Here is a 20,494-nt window from a genome sequence, read left to right on the forward strand (position 1 = left end):
AATACTTAATGCCTTACTAGAATATATACTTGCAGAGACCACATATCTTAGACAAAACAATTAGCCTCTTGGGCTATTCTGAGTTGGGCTACTTTTACCGCAAATCTAGCTGTGTTTAACATAACGAACTTGGATGTCCCTGACAGCAAATACATAATTTTGTCCATATCATTAAAGTTAGTTACCAGTACTAGACATCTCATTAAGTATTTATTTCTGGGGTTTTTATATAACGTACAATGTAACACATAGGCCCCGTTCAGAAGACACCTTAAACCACAGCTTTAACCACGGTGGTTAAGCCAGAAAACCAGGCCGTGTTCAGAAGATACCTTAAACCATGGCTTTAACCAAGGTGAATAAGGCTTTCTGGCGTAACCACCATGGTTAAAGCCATGGTTTAAGGTGTCTTCTGAACACAACCCAGCTTTCTGGCTTAACCACCGTGTTTAAAGCCGTGGTTTAAGGTGTCTTCTGAACAGGGCCATAGTGTATGGCATCCTCAACCACATGGCTACCGCAGAAACATTGTTCTCCAGGGATGTTGTTATATCTCCCTTCTCTAAAGTCAGCACGAATTTATGTACTTCTGTGTTCCTGGGACATCTTCCAAGAATGTAGAAGCCACTATCTTATCTTTGGGCGAATCCATTTAACTTCCAAACTAATAAGCATTAAACCACCCGAGTTTGCTTGTAGATGAAATGATGGTTTCATCATGTAGGGCTGTGCAAAGGTGTCTCCTCCACCCACCATTGTCAGACCTTTCTTTGTAATGTAGGGGAGAAAATTCAGTGACATCCATTGGGTGGGTGGGAGAACATCATTAAACTTTGCAGTGTGTGGGGGGGGGGAGGGATGCCGTTACAAAGTGGTCCAAAGATTTCTATCTTCGTCTTCTCCTCCTCCTCCTCCTCCTTTTTATAAAAGCATTTCTTTAAAGATGGGAGTCATTCCAAGCAGCTAGGAAGCAGGGCTTCTACTGCCTGCTTTAAAATGAGCCTAGAATGAGCAGCTATCTTTTTTTTTTCATACTGTGCTCCTGAAAATGATGCTGTGTATCAGTATAGTATCATTTCCAGGAACATTTTAAAACATGACAGGAGTCACATGTGCTGTTACTTGGAGCCAGTGTAATTTTAAAAAAGAAATGGGAGGGGAGCTCAGTGAAGGGAAAATCCTCAGACCATCTCATAGCTGTATTATTTCCTGAAGGTCCACCAGTCCACCCTCTACTGGAACTTCTGCCATCCCTTCCTGATCTTTGATAGAATACCCCACCCCCCTGAAAACGTTGGAATTTGGCAGGGCCAAAATGTTCCGCCCAGCCCTAATATCATGTGCACATCACTTTATTACCGAAGGGTTTCATAATCTTTTCCAAACGAAGTATTCTTGCAAATCCTTCCTGGCTTTCGGTTTCCCTCCAGGTTTCCCAGGCTGCATAGCGCGGTGATTAGGACCTTTGTTCTCGTCCAGCACTACTCGGCAGCCATGATGGCGGTGTGCGGCTTGTCCCAGATGAAGAATTACACGACAGTTGAAACTCTAGAAATCGCTCAGAACCTCATCAATTCCTCACGGCAGTGCCCAAGCGGACATGGGCTGATGGTAGTCTTGAGGATTCCGTGCATACCGTTGGCAGCGGTGGCCTATGAACGCCTCAACCATGTGAGGGAACGGCTAGCCCTCGAAGACCATTTTGAAATCATCCTGGGGAATCCCAACTCTGGAATCACCATAGGGAAGCACTTTGTGGAGCAGCTCAAGGTAATGGGACCAGAGCTGCCCAGATGGTGTGGCTCTGCCGATTAGCAATTGTGATTGGCTAGAATGCCGATATTTGGGTTTAAACCTTGGCCACAACTTCATTAATTCCATTCATTAAGTGATCAACTGGGATGGGTAAATATGTAGTCTGGGGGTTTGTCTATATCCCCTGCATACCCCGTCATGGCTGCGCAGTGGCGCTGCGTTGTTTAAATGACACAGCCGTGAACTCGCAGCCACATCTGGCTTTTCTCCCCGAAACTGCGCTTTTTTTGCGGTGTCATTTTACCACAACTTTTTAAATTGCTCTGAAGCATCCCAGGCACTCAGCAAGCAGCAATGTATCCTCAAAGTCACAGCATGCTTCTGCTCTGTGTTCTGAATGGGGCAAAGGTTTTAGGAACATCTGTGCCGCCCTTTCCCCCACAGCCTGAAAACGGCCTCCAGCCATGTAACTTGCTGCCACTTCGCAGCAGTGATGCTGCGGGGTTTGGGAGGAAATGGGGAGGCAAAGCGGTATTGTATAGACACAAACTGGGTGTGGGGAGAGATCTATCTAGTTCAGGGGCAGGGAGCCTCTGTCAGCCAAAGGGCTGAATTTAATTTCAGAGAAGCTCTCGGGGCCCACATTCCTGGAGTGGGTGGGGCCAGAGGCAAAGGGGGCAGGGCCAAAAATGCAAAAACTACTTGCATATTTTAGCTTAAAGCTCTTACTGCCAGTGACTTGGGGTTCATCTACACCAATTAGGATATTCCACAATGGCAGTGGTATGAAAGTGGAACATAAAAGGCAGGAGCCACACTACTGCTTTATAGCAATATTGAAGTACACTGCAGGATTTACACTACCACTTTATAGTGGTCCTGAAGTGCATTGACAACTGTTGGGGCCCATTGACACATCTACACCAAGCAGGATATGAAAGAGGTATATGGTATGTGTCATGGGCCCCGACAGTTAATATCACTATAAAGCAATAGTGTGGCTCCTGCCTTTTATATACCGCTTTCATACCACTTTCATAGTGGAATATCCTGCTTGGTGTAGATGAGCCCTAAGGCTGTCTTCAGAAGACACCTTAAACCATGGCTTTAACTATGGTGAATAAAGCTTTTTGCCTTAGCTGCCATAGTTAAAGCCATGGTTTAAAGTGTCTTGTGAATACAGCCCGGCTTTCTAGCTTAACCACCATGGTTAAAGCCAGGGTTTAAGATGTCTTCTGAATGGGGCCAGTGGGGTTGAGAGTGAAAGGCACCCTTCTTTTATTTTTCAGGATGTCTTGGTTCTGGTGTCTTATTATTAAAGATGCTTTTTCCTTCTAGAGGGGACTTTTTGTTTAATAAATTGTAAGTTTATTATAAGTGTTAAACTTATAATAAATTATAAGTTTAACATTTCCAATCTTTTTTAAAACAGCTGTATATAAGTTTTGGTAGTTTTCAAACCTATACAAATATAGTTTATTCATCGATCAGTCAGTTAAAAAGCAGATCAAACAAGCATTTTAATTAATGCTTGATAGACCTAAAGATTACTCATAAATAACACTTAGCATTTTTTAAAGTGATCCATGTACATTATCTCTGCCATTTTTGTTTATTACATTTTTATTCCATCTGTCCTCCAAGGAACTCAGGGTGGCACACAGGGTTCCCCCTCTCTATTTTATCTTATCTTCACAACCCTGTAAGGTACAAGTGGGTGAGTGGGCGTGGTCACTCACGAACATTATGGCAGAGTGCAAATTTGAACCCAGGTTTCCCTAGTCTAACATTTTAATCATGACACTGCACTGGCTCAGCAATCGTGTAAGGTAAGCCAGTACTATTTTTCTGCTCTCAGAGAGCAATTCTGTAGCCCTCGGGATGAATCCCTGGGGCTATAGGATTGACTGGAAAAAGCACTCCAAGATTATAGACGAAGCTCTAACTTTGGAGGAGTCCCCCCCCACCCCGCCCCCGTTTCAGAGCCCCTCTCCTGGCCTCTCCCAGCCCTCACAGACATTTCTGCAGTGGCTCCTTCTGTGTTTTAGAGTTTTAAATTTTGTATACTTGTTTTTACCTCAATTTTAGAATTTCTGTAAACCGCCCAGAGAGCCCTGGCTATGGGAGCGGTATATAAGTTTAATAAATAAATATATATAAAGTTGGGATTCCAACCTCATGGGGAAGATGTGGTGCCCAGGGAGGGGGAGGCTGTAGATTCAAAGGGTCCACAGCCCTCCCAGCCCCCACCTACTACCCTGATATTGAGGGGGAGATGGATTTTCTCCTAAAATTGGTGGAGAAGGAATGCAAAGAGAAAAATATAAGAAAAAACCCACCTCTGTCATTACTTCCGCCCACCCAGCAAGAGCCCAGCAGGGCTTAGTAAAGATCAAAGGTTCCAATATTGGATCACTCCATCCTTCGGCTCCGTTCTTTTAATCATATTATAAAATGGAAGCAGGGCCTGAATAACAGTAGCTTGCCCAAGTCCACTCCAAATAATAATAATAATAATAATAATAATAATAATAATAATTTGTTACCCGCCTCTCCCTCTGGATCGAGGCATGGTACAACACAAATAAAAACACCATAAAACACATACAACTAATTCAAACGTTTAAAACCAGTGCATCATTAAAAGCAGCACACCATTAAAAAAGGCATCTTAAAATTCAACTGGGTAGGCCTGCCGGATGAGATCAGTCTTTATGGCTTTCTTAAATTCTGGAAGACTATTAAGTTGACGAATCTCTCCCGGCAAGCCATTCCACCAACTGGGAGCAGCAGAAGAAAAGGTCCTCTGGGTAATAGTTGTCAGCCTTGTTTTCGTTGACTGGAGTACATTCTTCCCAGAGGACCTGAGTGTGCGGGGCGGATTGTACGGGAGAAGGCTATCCCGCAGGTAACCTGGACCCAAACCATGTAGGGCTTTAAAGATGATAATCAATGCTCTCGGATGAGTTGTGATTTAAACCAGAGACTAGGGGCGTTACTAGACGAGGCTCTAGCGCGCGTTACCTTCCGCAGTCACGTCGAGGCTTCCAGATGACGTTCACGAGGATCCGCCGTTATCCTGCGGCGAAGCCTCTTTCTCCCGACTTTAAAAAAGTGAGTTCTAGTGCGCCTTTTCCTGCCGTCCCGCGGTAATTTGGAGTACGTGTGGGAGGATGTGAGGTCACTGCGGTCCGCACTGGGCAGGAAAAGGCGTGCTAAGGGGGAGTGGTCAGCGGCTTCGGTCAAGCCGCCTCCGCCATTTGCGCGCAGTCTGCCAGCTGGGGCAGCGCGGCGGAGCGGCTTTTTTTTTTTACTCACCCACTGATAGTTTGCGCAGGAACGGAGGAACGGAAAAGTGGCTAGTGTGCTGCTGGGGGGTGTGGGGGATGGGTGGGGGATGTGCGCCTGTTCTAGTGTTTTTTTTTTATTTCCCCAGTGACAGTTTGCGCAGGACCGGAGGACCGGAAAAGTGGCTGGTGACTCCTTGCGGTGGGCAGCTACCGTGGCCGCATAATGGCGGTGCTGTACGCTGCCTGTTAGTGTGGGTACCAGGCTGGCAGAGGGCAGAGCTGTTTGTGGGCTGCTGCCATGGCTACGGCCAGATGTGGGTTGGCTCCTTGGGATGGGGCACAGGGCACAGAGGCGGTCATCGCCGCCGACACCTCAGAGGCATGATGGGAGATGTAGGCACAGAGTGCCCATGCAGACGATTGACCTCGGGTCATATTACACCCGCCACGACCCCCATCAGGAAGTGAGCGCATCAATGTTGACCCTCAACAGCACCAGCAGCACTTCAGCTGGCACTGGCACTGCCGCCGCCGCCGCCGCCGCCGGGGCCGGCGGCGGCATCGCTGATGGCTGCGCAAGTTTGCGGTCTTTCGGACGTGCGCAAACCGTGCAGCGAGCGAAAAAAAAAGCCGCAGCAATCAGGCCGGTGTGGCTGCGCAACCGTGCTCGCGGCGGCAGCAGCACAACCGGCGCAAACTTCCGCCACAAATCGAAGGCAGGTGTGGAGCATGAGGCGTCACGGCTGAACGGGAAAAGCCGCTTTCACCGCTCCTCAACGACGGAACACCCGGTAGGTCTAGCAACGCCCTTAGTGGTTAATGCCTCTAATCACTACACTATGCTCCACCCGCTTTCAAGTCTAAGGCTGTTTCTCTTTTCTTGATTGACCCATCTATGTGCTAATTGGTTACTTCAAATATTGCAACAGATCTGGCAGAAAATTGAAGATGCTGAATGGAGGCCTCAAACCTATTTGGAACTGGAGGGTCTACCTTGCATATTGATCTTTAGTGGAATGGACCCACAAGGGGAGTCCCTCCCAAGGTAATAATTCTCTACTGGAAAATATTTCCATGAAATACAACCCAATCCTTCCTGCCTACAACCTCTCCTTGCTGTGTCAATAGTAATACATGTTGTAGGCTTTTTTGAGCGAGAAAAACAAAGCAAATCTGATACCTTTTCTTCGATCAGTTGATACTGATTGTCGTGATTCCAAGCCCTCCCACCGAGATGTGACAATAAAATGGTCTGCTGTGCAATCCACCAAATCTTTATTGAGTAAGTAGACACTTCTTCACATGTGACGGGAGTATGAATGCTAGGAGCTACCCTCTAAGCTTAATTAGCCTAACAAAGCAAGGCAGTTGCCTATCAACTAAATGGACAGTTTCCTGCTGTGCCCGGCAGTCTTTTATTGGACCCCTCCTTCAGGGAGGGTTTTCAAACTGCAACCTCTGTCATGCAATTAGTCTGGCAGACCACCTCCCACCTCCTCTCAACTTCGTCCGCTTGACCCTGTAGCGGACTCTGGGATCTGTCAATTCTAATGCTCCCTTCCCCTCTGACAAAGACTGAGTTCCCAGGAGCGGGGGAGATGATCTCTGCACTTCCTGTTCAATAAGCTCCTGGGAAGATTCCTCCTTGACTCCTGGAGAGTCTTGGAGAATTTCCTCCCCCACTTCCTGTCTTGGCTGGTATTCTCCTTCTTCACCCTCCAAGTCCGATTCAGAATCCACACCAGGGAGATCGCGCCTCATCCTTACACTGATGTCCAAAGTGTTCAATATGGACTTCTAATTTTTGCAGAACCTCTTCAGAGTTTTGGGACCCATCCTTGGAACTTCACGAAGCCCAATATGAGGAAAAGCTTTACTTGCTTTGTTGCTTGTTTTCTATGGCACCAGTATGGCGCTGCTATTCCTCAAATTCTTTTTATTTATTTATTGCATTTCTATACCACCCAATAGCCGAAGCTCCCTGGGCGGTTCACAAAATGATCCTGCCCCTTGGTTTTGAACCTTGACCCCATTAAAGTAATATTTTAAAAATTTCTCTGCGAACATAAGGAGTTGTATCTAATACTAGCCCTACTTAAAGTAGACCCATTGACTTGAATGGGACTTAATTGAATTGAATGACTAACTTAAGTTCTATTCATTTCGTTGGGTTTGCTCTATGTAGGACTAACATTGGATGCAACCCAGTGTCAAAAATATGCAATTCTTTTTTTTCCTTTTTTCTTTTTTTGAAAAGACAAGCTGGGATTCTTAATACTGTGAGCTGGCTGAAACTTAGGACTTACACAGGTGCATGATGTTCGAATTCAAAAGGATTTTGTCATTTTGCCTTACTATGTGCCGTGGACAGAAAACGACAGGGGTGTGTGTGCAAAACCTCTTCCATTGTTATTACAGGCATCTTGTAGAATTCACACAGTTTCTCTTTCTGCCTGACTCCCCAAGGTCCTTGAGATACTGCGACCTGCGCTTGATAAATTCCTCTTGCTTGGTAAGAACAGCCCTAGAGCAAGAGCTTGGCTTGGCAGCTTATTTCGTCAGTTCTGAAATCTCTGTGGAGAAAGGGGTGGCAGCAAATGATGTCCTGGAGAGTGACCCGGAGAAGCTAAGCAGTACTGATAATGAAGATGAAGAAACAGTAACAGAAGGTAGATGAACATCCATGGGACTCCAGTGCTAAAACAGCCTCCCGGAACCCACCGCCCACCAGATGTGTTTTATTTTATTTATTTATTTATTTATTTATTTTATTAAAACATTTCTATCCCGCCCTATACCACAAGGATCTCAGGGTGGCGTGCAGATAAAATCATACATATAAAATAGAACAAAAAATATACAATTCTAAAACAAATTAATCCATTAGTATGTTAAAACCAATATGAAATTTTAAAACAGTAAAATCCAATTAAAACAAGACAGTGTGCAGGCTGATGGATTAGCCATCAAAGGCTTTGTTAAAAAGCCATGTCTTAACCTGGTGCTGAAATAAAGCCAGTGCGTTGGACTACAACTTTCATTATCCTCCACCAGCAGGGCCGTGCAGATTGGGGACAATGGGAGTTGTAGTCTTAAAACATCTGGACCACACTAGGTTGGGGAAATCTCCACTAAAAGGTGTCTGATTGGGAGGATTAGATTTTGATGACCTGATGCAGCTGGAATTCTGGTACCTTGGAAAAGCCCTTTCGTTGGGTTAATCTCTCCCCTATGAATTGCTACTGCTTTGGTTTTCCCATCCCTTCTCCAGTAGGTATAGCCAGATGGCTCCTTTTGAACCACAAAAGTTGCTTGATTTCAGTGGTTGCAGTCAAGATTGGAGAAGGAGCAGAGGTGCTTACTCCTTTCCTTACTCCAAATTCTACACACACACACACACACCCCGCCAATGGCTTCTTCCTGTAAGGGATATAAAGTCCAGGTCTGAATGCTTTTTAACCTCTTTTGGAGGTGAGCTGTTCAAGGTAGGTGGGTTGGGGCATGGGAATGGTGGGCAGGGCTTATACCCCTTTCCCACAGTTCTGCTCTCACCCACACCAAACAGGAGGCACTTTTCTAGTCCAGACTGGACCACTGAAGTACCATTATATGGATTTGAACTGCCTGCTGCAGCAGGTGGGCACAAGATGGAAAACAATCACACTTCAGCATCCTTTTAGTGAGCTAGAGGAGATGAATAGGAGAGGGCATACTGATGGGAATTCTTTCCGAATTCCATCCAGGTCCGAAGCTGGCAGCCAAATTTTGGAGCAGCCCTAGATTTCAGAGCTTCAAAATATAGCTACATAAGTTAACTTTATAAAAATATGGCACTATCTGGTTTGTGTTCATAATGAAACTATACATGTTGAATGCTTACCATTTCAATATATGTTGGATGTTAGCCTCTAAAATCGGTGAAAGGAACACTACATTTCCAACCTATAAATAAGCTTCCACTCTTTTAATCCCTTTGCTTTTTAAAGTTAGTTCAGGTTGATCACATCCAGAAAATGTAATGCAGGTTCATTTCCCCTCCATTGTGGAACAGGCTCAGTTTCAGAAAAGAGAAGCCCTGTCAAAAGGGAAAGGTCCAGCTCACATGATTCTGCGGCTTCCTCCGACTCTTCTAAAGCATCAAGTAAGACTTCAGCATGGTCTGTTTTCAATATTTACAAAGGATGTTAAAATTGTGACAGTTTAACCTATATTGGTACTGGTCGCCATTTGTCATTCCTCATATGGAAAGGGAGCAAAAAATAATAAAAAATCAACGCAGTAAGAATGCAATGGTGTCATTCTGCTACTGCAAAGCTTCTATTACTTGCGGAAGACCTGTTTCCATCCTTGTGCGAGTGTTAGATCCTTTGATTCCGCTTTGCACAAGACTGTTGCACAAGTCACTGCACAAGGCATTGCACAGCTCATGACGACTTCATTAGGGTGGGTTTTGCTTGCGTTAGTTCTAGTTGTTCTATAGTGGTTGCCCAGCCGCTACCAGAACAACAGGAGCAACTCTTCTCATTTTTCTGCTAGTGTAATGCTATAAAGGCAACACCTATGCTTGAGGATTTAGATACATTTTTTAAAAAATTGGTTAGAAAGAATCCTTTCAAGCAGAGCTGTTAAAGGTAACAGTTTTTGGAGAGCTTCCAAAATCTAATCTCTAATGCAATTTATTTCAATGATCTCTTAAATTTGGTTGTTTGTAATATAGCAATAATCAACATTGGTGGGTGTGGGTGCATGTGCGTGTACGTGTGCATACATGTATGCACAAGTTTAAAGCCTATTCCCATTCAAGAATTATCCTGATTGAGCTAAATGGGTGAGTTGTGAATGAATTCTCTCTCCACCCTGGAGCTGCTTCACATATGAAGTTGTCCTATGTGGACATAGGCATCATACAGGAAAACATGTACACTATTAACTGTGAACTACAGTCTGAGTGCATATTTTGCCACAAGAATATGGATCAGGTAGCCACTGCATGCACCAGTTTCCAAACCTGTGTTCTCATGACAAAGTTAGCGCTCATGTCAGATTCCACAAGTGATGATGTACACACAGGTGATGTACATACAGATGTTGTACAGGTGATGTACACCCACCCACATGCTCCTTATAAGAAAAACCGTGCACAAAGTGGCCGTTGGTCCTCTTTGTTCCAGGGTTCCCCATTAGGGGTCATCACTTCTGTTCTTTGCCTCTGGGCTGGTCAAAGCATAGGGAACCCTGCTAGCCGTTCCGTCTACATTTGGTATGGTTTTGGGTCTAATCTGCTCAACTGTGATAGGAGAGGATGTGAATCTGTGCTGAAGCCACTGCTTGTTGGCCACTCATCACACCACGCAACCTAGTTTTAGAATTCCTGTGGTCATGAGGGGAGCTGGAGGTCAGGCATCTATTGAGGCCCAAAGATCAATCTAAATTCATCACTCACCTCTCGCTGAGAAAGCAGCATTTCCGTGCACTTGACACGGCCGCTTCATGCCTTGGCCTGAACCTTGGGTCTACATTTCAGCTTTATTTTTTGCAGACAGTTGATCATCTGGGATGACACTCTGTGGTGGTGGAGGTGTGTGTGTGGGATATTGCGGCATGTAGTTATCACAAATGATTTAACACAATACCATAATATAGTGGTGGGGAATCTCTTTCAGCCTGAGGGCTGGATTCCATTTCAGAGAAGCTGTGGGGGCCACGTACCCATGATGGGCAGGGCCAGAGGCAAAAGGTGTGGGGCCAAAAGTAACCCCCCAAATGGCAGTATATTGTAAAAGCAAGCTCTTCCTGCCAGTAACTAAGCCCCTAAAATGGTGGCAGGGTCTGGGGTGAGCGTCCCGAAAGTCAGGAAACCATCAAATGATCAGTGGTTGGGGTAGAGGGGGGGGGTGGCCACCTGGAGAGCCCTAGAGGGCCGGATTGGGACCCCAGGCCTGAGATTCCCCACCCTTGCTATAATTAAACCCAGATTTTGTTCGTAGGCACTGTGTTCTCTGGCGAAACATCTCCTCCTTTAGCAACCACAGGGGAGGTAGGAAAGTCACCCCATCAGGTCCTAAGCAGCACTACTGAAGACAGCGTGAACAACGCCGAAAAGCAAAGACTGAAAGTGGACAAAGATTCAAAGCTGACCACGAAAACGGCTCAGGCTTCCATCACATCCTCGTCGCTGTCTCCTTTCTCGTCTTCCTCCGCCTCTTCCGCACCCACCCACAACTCTTTTGTCCTGCAGGCATCTCAGTGCTCCATGACCAAAGCCTCTCAGCAGCCCCCCATCGTTTACCTGCCTAAATTGGTGTATGACATTGTGACCTCGGCGGACAGCACAGGGCTTCCCAAGTCCTCGTCCCTCTTGCCGTATCATTCGGTCATGTGGGCAAGTTCTTTCCGCCCTCTCCTGAGTAAAATGATGACCTGCACAGAGCAGTCTCTGTATTATCGCCAGTGGACGCTCCCCAAACCCATCCACATGGATTACAACAATCGGAACGAAGGCAGGATGGACACCTTCCACCCCAGGAGGCTGTTGCTGAGTGGGCCGCCACAGGTATGTCACAAGGGCAGGGTATTTATCCTTAATTATTTTTGTGTTAATAAACTCTGCCTCACTCTTTCATGACAAAAAAATATAAGAATTTCCTTTCTGCATTAGATGAAAGGCCTCATGTAGAACAGCATTCTGTTTTCCACACTGGCAATGCTAATGCCTGGAAACATGCCAGGAGGGCGTGATAGGTACATAGGAAGCTACCTAACACCGAGACAGTCCCTGTAGACCAGTATTGTTGACACTGACTGGCAGCGGCTCTTCAGGTTTTCAGGCAGGATTCTTTCCTAACACTTCCTGGGCCATGCTTGTACGCTTGTTTCCACTGCTGTAAAAGCGAGGTTTCGCTTTTTAGGACAAATGACGTAGCCACAAATGCGAAGCCATCCAGGGGGTAAACCCTGGAAACAACGCTCCAAAAAAGTTAGGCATTTACCCCAACTTTTTTTGGCAGCGGAGGTGGCTCTGCAGCTTTAAAAAAGTTTTTTTTAAAAAAACCATAAAACCGGGGAGGGGGGAAGAGCAGAGGAACAGTGCCGTTCCTCCCCCCCCCTTTATTTTTAATTTTATGATCTATATCTGTGGAGCTCTGCAGAAACAAATAATAAATATATATGCGGGTGGGGGTGGGAGGACCAGGCAACCGCCAATGCTGCTCGGTTTGCACCCCCCTTCTTGCATCCTCCTCTGGCTGCCTCGATCCTTCCCCCCCCCATATTTATTTTTAATTATATGAATCTGCAGAGCTCAGTATATAGGGCTTATTGAATTTTAAAAAATGCGGAGGAATGGGCAGCCAGTTGGGGGAGATGTCCCCCCCCCATATTAATCTGTGGAGCTCCACAGATAGGGCTCAATAATTTTTGTTAAAAGGGGGGGGGGGAGAACAGCCCCGTTCCTTTCCTCCCTCTGTTTCTTTTTTAAAAAAAAACTTTTCAAGAGGTGCCAGGCAGGAAAAATCGCACAGATGCCGGGAAGGAAGGCAAGTGTGGGTGCAAGGCGCCTCCTGGCACCAAAGTGCCTCCGTAAAGATGGGGGCCTGGAGAAGCCAGGGATTGAACCTGCATCTGCATACAAATGCAGGTGCTTTCCCACTGAGCTATGGCCCTTCCTCACAGAAACAGTTGTCCTTTCTTCATTTCGCAGCATCTAGTAATCTGGATTATGTCTGAATGTGGAAGTCCCATTTTGGCTATTAAGGCTCATTCATGACCTGTCCTCCATCAATTGACCTCATCTCCCCCTCCCACCTGCAGTTCTATCTAAGGTAGCAGCCATCACTTCACCTTGCAACAGTTCCATGCACTTGAGGCCGTTCTGTTTTCATCTGTTTGTCCTGTATTTTCTGCCAGTCGAAATTTATAAAGCAATGGTTCACACAGATTAGCTTTTGGTGTACTTGTGTGCCCCCCCCCCCCCCCGGGGCTTCTTTAGATGAAGGGGAAATCATGTTTCCTTAGCAGGGCTTTGCTTCCTGCTTTTCTTGTGCCATTGTAAAGGGGCTGCATTACACAGGCAGAGAGGGGCGTCCATGTGGTCTGCAACTGAAAACTTCAGCTCCTCTCTGTTCTCATAATATTGAATAAGACAGCACCCTTTAATGGGTGCCTTATAGCGCAAATTCCCCTGTACATGGTAGGAAATCCTGGGATATTTCAGCAAAATTGGGATATCACAGTTTTTTTAAAAAAAAACGGAATTACCAGGGGAAGGTACGGGAGATGTGCAGGAGATTGCCGACGTTGTCAAAAAAATCTGCAAATTTCCGTAAGTGGCCAGTCACGAGCATGCCTTATTTTGCTTGTGTGAAGAAGCCCATAGTCTCCCCACATGGCTTTTATAACCATGTTATCCTTAGATGGATAATTTCCTCTCTCTCTCTCTCTCTCTCTCTTCATTGTGAACTGAAATCAGGAGCCAATTAATCTGTGGTTGTGTCTGATCACTCAGCGTCATGACATAAACCAAATCACACACATACTTTTAGAGCAATTGTTTAAAAGAAATTTCTCTGGGTGCCTTTCCTCTGGAAGTTCTGATAGTGGCCCATCTAGATCGCTTTAGAGGCTCACAAACAGGGCATATTGGTGATGGCTATCCTTTGTTCTTCCCTTCCTTTTAGTAATCTTGAAGCGTTAAATAACCCGAAAATTGGAATAGAAGCAGATAATGTATTAATATAGCAATGCTATGAAAATCTTACTCAAACATTTAGGACTGGTGCTCCCTGAAATGACTCCTCCTATGCTCTCTCGCTGATCCTTTACCTAGAACTCCCTCCCACTATGCCACAGTGTGATCACCTCCCAGATTTCCTAATTTAAAAATAAATGAAATTTAAATAATTTAAATAATAATAATAATAACAACAATAATAATTAATAATAAAAACCTCCCAGATTTCCTCCTTTAAGTCTCTCCACAAACCTCACCTTTTCTGGGAAACCCGTGGATCCGGACCCAATCCCTATACCTTGTCACTAAGCCATGGCATGTGTAATTGAAATAATCATATAGGCTTCCTCTGCTTACCCACACGTCTGTTGTTTGTCTGTATTTGTTTCAAGTTGTAACAGCTCTTTCGTTTAGAGACCTGTCATACCTGTTCTTTGTAGAGAATCATATATATAGATGGGAATAATAGTAATAATAATAATAATAATAATAATAATAATAATGATAATAATAATAATGGGAGCCTGTATCAGAGAGGATAGTTTGCAATCTGAACCATTGGCTTTAACCCAATATGACCTTACATATTACTAAAATAACATTTTGAATACAGTAATAAGAATAAAGAGCAATTGTGAGTACCAGGAATGAAAATGTAGAGTGAATGTTATATCTGAATATGGTTAGCGGTATATAACTCTATTAAATAAAAACAACAACTATAATATGGGGACTTTGATTTAGGCTGTACTGGTCATTTAAATTTCAGGTATTCAAAACATAATACTTAAATCAAAGACCTGCTTAAGTTTCTGATGTGTATATTTATAGATAGGAAAGACAGGTGCCTATTTGCAGTTCCTGAGTATCTTGTCTAGAATGCTGATTCGATTGACAGAAGTGGATGTTTATGATGAAGAGGAAATCAATACTGGTATGTTCTTCAGGTAGAAACCTTTGCTTTGGGGGACTATCTATGATTAACTTGTTGATTAGCAGCTGACTATTAGTGTTATACTCTTAATTCCGCATGTTCATTTATTTCAGTTTTTCCTTTATGGAACCCCTTTATAATCTTTTTTTTTTAAAAAAAAGAATAAATCCTTGTTTTATAGTTTATCATGTTATTAATGCTTGTTTTAACCTTCCATTTGGAGCGTTCGGCCATTCTTAGTCATATTGATTGGCTACATCTTGGTTTCTTTGCTGGATAGTTGGCATCAACTATTTTCCTTTTGGGGCCTCCTGAAAACGTCATTATTCCAGGAAGCCTTTCCTTAATGACCAGCCACGGTTCACTGTACATTTTGCTTCGTTTAAAATCTATTCTAAAGTGTTTTATTCTGTTTTTTTATCTTATACACTGCTCTGAAATTTGAATGTGGAGCAGTACATAAATATTGTAAATAAATAATAAATAAATAAGTCGACAATATCATTTTTGAGCCACTAGGCAAGGTCTGGCATTTATTTTCTGTGTCATTTAAAAGCTCAAAGCTCTTAAGAGTGGCTGAAAAATATGCCCAAGGCCCAAACAGGGAGTCAAATCTTATTAGAACAGTATGAGAAAAGATGCATTCCCATGAACTACCAAGAAAGCTATCGCGTGCTTGGGAGGCTTCCAGTCACACCTTTACAATATTTTGCAGATCTGACGTATCTTAATTTCTACCCTCCCAAACTTCATTGTTTACTGCAGAAACTACACACACACACACACACACACACTGCAAAGCTTGAGGCTATAGGACCACCTTCCCCAACCTGGATCCTTCCAGATGGATTGGACTACAACTCCCATCATGTGGCACAGTTAGCAAGAACACATTTATTAATCTGCATTCACCCTATTGTCAAGCTCAGGCAATCATTCAAGAATGACAAGGACTTCCTTCCTTCCCTCCTCCTTCCCACAACGAGTAATTAATTTTAATTAATTAATTCCTGATTTATTGTGTGCTGAAAAGAGTCTAATAGTGTGCATAGAATGAGTTTGTTGTCTTGCGATTGCATGCGAAATCCAGCCTACTGCTCCTTAGAAATATGTGTTCGTATTTTGTCAACTTTCTCTTTAATACTGATGTTACAGATCTCAAAGAAGAACCGGAGCAATATTATCACCAGCCAGGGGATGCATGGCCTGATCTAGAAACATTCAAAAAGATGCCTTTTGATTACACTGTCCATGATCCAAAATATGAAGATGCAAGTCTCATTTGTTCAAGGATCCAGGAAATGAAAAGGGAAGGTCAGGCTTCTTGTTCATTTATTTAAAGTGCCAGGCGCCTACGCGTTTCGAACGCAGTTGCGTTCTTCCTCAGGGCTTTATAACGTTCGTGCAGTTGTCTGCAGAAGCTGCTAGGCACCTTCGAAACGCGTAGGCACCTGGCACTGTAATAAAACTTTTACTAATATTATTGTTGAAGATTACTTGGTTCCACCCTTGCCTTTGGCTGTTTTTTACTCCCCTACGGGTTTGTCCTTGCATTCACATTTATTTATTTGAACAAGAGAGAGGGACCTATTTGTGTGTTACCTTTGATACAATAAAGCAATGCAATTAGAATGATTTTTACACTACTGCTGGCTTTTCCTCTGAGTTTTAATCTAGTTTTATTCTATTTCTCTAATGTGTAATTTTTTAATTGGAATTTATGGTTTTAAGTTTTGTTTTTTGAACCACTTAGAGAGCTTTGGAATTGGGAAGTATAGAAATGTAATAAACAAAAATTGCTTATAATCTGGAGAAGGCATTTGGAGGGAAATTGTGTTTTGATTTGGAATAGACACCATCATTGAATTGTATGAGCTGTAATTTTGATATATATGTTATAATCTGGAGAAAAATGCATCAATCCTCTAGTATCTAACTCCTTCTAGAACAGGGGTGGGCAATTTGTGCATCCCCAGATGTTTGGCCTTCAACTTCCATCATCCCTCACCATTGGCTATGCTCATGGGAGTTGTAGGCCAAGCCCTGTTCTAGAACTTGTAGGCTACAAGTTGCCAACCCCTGTCTAGAAGTACGCCCTGAGGCTGCCTTAGCAACACCACTAGAGGGAGCAATGAATTCTCATGTTCCGTAAGAACTTCTATAAGTTCTATTTAACAGCAGTGTTATTTTAATGGCAATATTTAGCATGTGAAGAGCACTGGAAAGTATTAAAAGGACTTCACACACATTGTCTCATTGTCTTAATTTTAAAAGTGAATTAAAATTGGGGGGGGGCACCTGCAAGTTAAAATACTTTATCTAGAGGAAATGGAAACACAGTCTCAAAATGTTGATGGAGATAGAAATTACACAGCGAGAGAGAGGGAGAGGGAGGGGGAGAGAGAGAGAGAGAGGGTAATTAGCATGTCTCCCAGGATGAAAATCACTTTTGGGGCATCCCATTGAAGGGTGAGGCTAAACAAGGGTGAGGCTTCATCCCTTTGTCTTGGCCCCTTGCATATGTAACTGATTCAGTCAAAATACATTTGTACAGATAGATCAACAAACAGAAAACAAGAGGACTTGTATATGCGCCGTCAGACTACTCGGATGAGGTTATCCAAATATGCTGCCTACAACACTTACCATCACTGCGAACAGTGTCATCAGTATATGGGCTTTAACCCCAGGTACCAGGTAAGACTGATATAAGCCTTAAAACAAATGCCAATGCAGCATAAAAACAGCAACAACACTGAAGCATGCATCAGTTTAAAAGGGTTAGGCAAAACATTTCACACAGTGATATGCACTGCGCAAAATCCATCTTGAGCAGTCTGGGGCCAGTATAGTCTGCACTCCTATACCTACTCACAGTATGCCCCCATTGAATTCAAGTGGACTTACGTCTGAGTAGGCATGTATAGGATTGTGTGAGGTTGGTTCTTTAAAATGCCTTTCTCAGGTACAAAGAAGAGTACAGAAAAACATTCTAAAAAAGAAAGGAAATAATGCTAAAGTTCCAAATAATAATCACATCCATATAATAACAGCAGTAATAAAATTATCTCTGATTGCTCCAAAACGTAATTGAATACAGTATACTCCAGAAACACTCCAGAACACAGAACATTTCTAAATAAATTCCCTCTGAGGAGAAAACAGGATGGCCACGTGGCAACCAGTACAGCAATGATAGGGTGCTTCCCCAAGGACAATATAGGGGTTTCTGCTGACTTGGGGGATTCCCCAGGCATGTAGAAAGGTATGATTGTATAAATATATTTAAAAGACAAAACGCTCCTGAGGAGGGTTGGACCTGTGCAAAAATTGGAAACAGTTAAAAGCCCTGACAGTGATGAAAACAAGGGTGGGAAGGCCCAGAGGGGAGGATTTCTCCACACAGACAAACCCCACATCCAACAAAGACAAAAGGAGGGTAGGAAATATGGCAGTTTCTCTCCCTGTCCCACATCAGAAAGCATGGGGGAGCATGATCCACCCACGCACACAAATATTGTACTATTCAAGTTGGGGCTGGCTGCAGGAATTTGGTACATACCCAACTGCAGAATCTCCCTCCCTCTATAGTACTATTAGATGGATGTGTTTGACTGACAATGTGACACAAAGAGGATTAAACCTCTTCCTCCCGCTGTACCACTCCGGTTGGGGGTTGCCCCCATGACCCCCTCTCCCACCACTTCCCCAATCACTTTCGAGGAGATGGGAGATTGAAGCCCTACAAGTCCTTGCAGGCCCTCTGAAGACCAGGAGGGCGCTTGTGCCAAGTCCAGCTAAGAAGGCCCTGCTCCTTGCCATGGAGTGATGGCTTCACTTTCCATGTTGAGGGAAGGAAAACCAAAGCCCCGGATGATGGCTACAGGGAGATGGGTTGCATTTTTCACAGTCTCACACAAATTCGAGCAGTTCCATGGCACATTCTTTTCACTTAACTTGAAACAACATGTGAGAACAACTAGATTGCAGCCTGAACTGTTACGATGAATGTACGTTTTTCTTGCTTGTCTTGATGGGTCTGTTTCCCCCGTTTTCTTTTTGTACATTTTTATTCTGCTGTTCCTCAGAGGAACTTGGGTCAGCCAACAGAGTTGGTCCTCTTCCACTGCACCCCATTTTATCTTTACAAGAGCCCAGTGGTTTTAGACCCTAGACCTAATGATCTCATGGGGCAGGTATGTCTTGGGATGGTAATGTGCGCTGCTTCACTTACATCAAATTATGGTCAGCCAGCCCCGCTGCATTTCAGGGGCCTTTCTGCCCATTCTGCTGAGTAGGACCCTGGATTTCTGCCCCCAAACCCTACCCTAATGGTACCCCTGCAACAACCCTTTACGGTAAGGCAGGATGAGAGATAATGGCTGGCACAAAGGGCTTTTCTACACAAGGCATTTATTGTGCACTCATCATTCCTTGTTCATGGTTGTTTACGTGTTCTTTAGATGACATCGTGACCCTCCAGTTTCACTTCTGTGTCTAACCAGCACTTTTGGCGAATTTTGTTGGAGCAGGGAAAATGCAACATTTAATTATGAAAGCAAAAGAAAGCGTGATTTCCTCTTGTATATTTGTACTCTTCCGCCACACCACCATGCCACCTAGAGGTCATGTAGCAGAAAAGCTAAAGAGGAAATGGAACTCCCTTTGTGTAGTGTTTGGATCTCAATTCTGTGACAAAACTGGAAGTAGATACAGTGGATTAACAGCCAATAGGCAGCCTCATGTAGAAAAGCTGTCAGCCAATGAACTCCATGATTATGCATGGATTGGAGGCCAGATCTCACCAATACTAATCCAACGCTCACTGGACCAACTATACAAGAACTAGCTAACATTCAACTTTTGACTGTAGAACTGGAACACCAATTGTGTTCAACACACAGTTGAAACCAACCCCAATCGAGTCATTTTTTAAAAAGCTTGTGGCAGAGTAAGAAAAATTCATATAAATGTCCAGCGGGACACTGTCTGACATTACTCTGGCTGAGGCGGCATTCTATATCCATCACCACAAATAGGCACCGGCTTCTAAATAAATGGTCCCCTCTGGACCTATTAAGGTTTGTTTGGAGCTGAAGCATAATGTCCGTATTGATGGATGCATTTTGTTTACAGGATGTGGTCTGTTCTTTTACCACCCTTTTTAATAGCTCGTAGACATGTAACAGTATCATGGCTGGTAAAAGAGAACCAGACTGTACAGCAAGGTGACGCTGTTACGTTTTTCTCTTTCTTCTTTCTCAGCTTTATGAATCCACCTTGCACGCTTTTGCCTTCTCCTATTCTATGCTTGGAGAGGAGATTCAGCTGCACTTCATCATCCCAAAGTCCAAGGAGCATCATTTTGTCTTTAGCCATCCAGGAAGACAGCTGGAGAGTATGCGATTGCCTCTTGTCACAGATAAGGTAGATAAACAACAGCATGAGGCAGGTACAGATCTTGTGCTTGATTTTACAAGGTCAGGACACGAATTGCCTTCCACAGTTCGACTCTGCTTGCAGGTGGTGGTAAAGCCCAATTGCTTTATTTCTCTGTATATCTCTGCTCCACAGTGGGCACATCTACATGGAGGGTTTGCCCTGGGGTGGCTTCACGGTAGCGGCAAGTCATCTACATGACGCAGCCACCATTGCGAAGCCTCTGGGGGCAAACCCTGGAAACTCCGCTCCAAAAAAGTTGGGCACTTATTATTTATTTATTTATTTAAAACATTTATATCCCACCCTATATCAATAAGATCTGGCCTTTTTGGCAGCAGAGCCCAT

The 20,494-nt window shown here is 44.0% G+C and overlaps 1 protein-coding gene across 1 annotated transcript in view; it reads left to right on the forward strand.

The window, feature by feature from the left end:
- GREB1 (growth regulating estrogen receptor binding 1) overlaps positions 1-20,494 on the forward strand; it is an 83,020-nt gene that overhangs the window by 52,730 nt on the left and 9,796 nt on the right. Inside the window, exons 18-26 of the mRNA XM_063125837.1 lie at positions 1,431-1,770; positions 5,975-6,090; positions 7,512-7,714; positions 9,097-9,186; positions 11,033-11,598; positions 14,605-14,707; positions 15,863-16,021; positions 17,262-17,404; positions 19,973-20,134. Coding sequence (XP_062981907.1) covers positions 1,431-1,770; positions 5,975-6,090; positions 7,512-7,714; positions 9,097-9,186; positions 11,033-11,598; positions 14,605-14,707; positions 15,863-16,021; positions 17,262-17,404; positions 19,973-20,134 — 1,882 coding nt within the window. The remainder of the gene's footprint in view (positions 1-1,430; positions 1,771-5,974; positions 6,091-7,511; positions 7,715-9,096; positions 9,187-11,032; positions 11,599-14,604; positions 14,708-15,862; positions 16,022-17,261; positions 17,405-19,972; positions 20,135-20,494) is intronic.

Source organism: Elgaria multicarinata, chromosome 4 (genome assembly GCF_023053635.1).
Source record: "Elgaria multicarinata webbii isolate HBS135686 ecotype San Diego chromosome 4, rElgMul1.1.pri, whole genome shotgun sequence".
Classification (NCBI taxonomy): domain Eukaryota; kingdom Metazoa; phylum Chordata; class Lepidosauria; order Squamata; family Anguidae; genus Elgaria; species Elgaria multicarinata.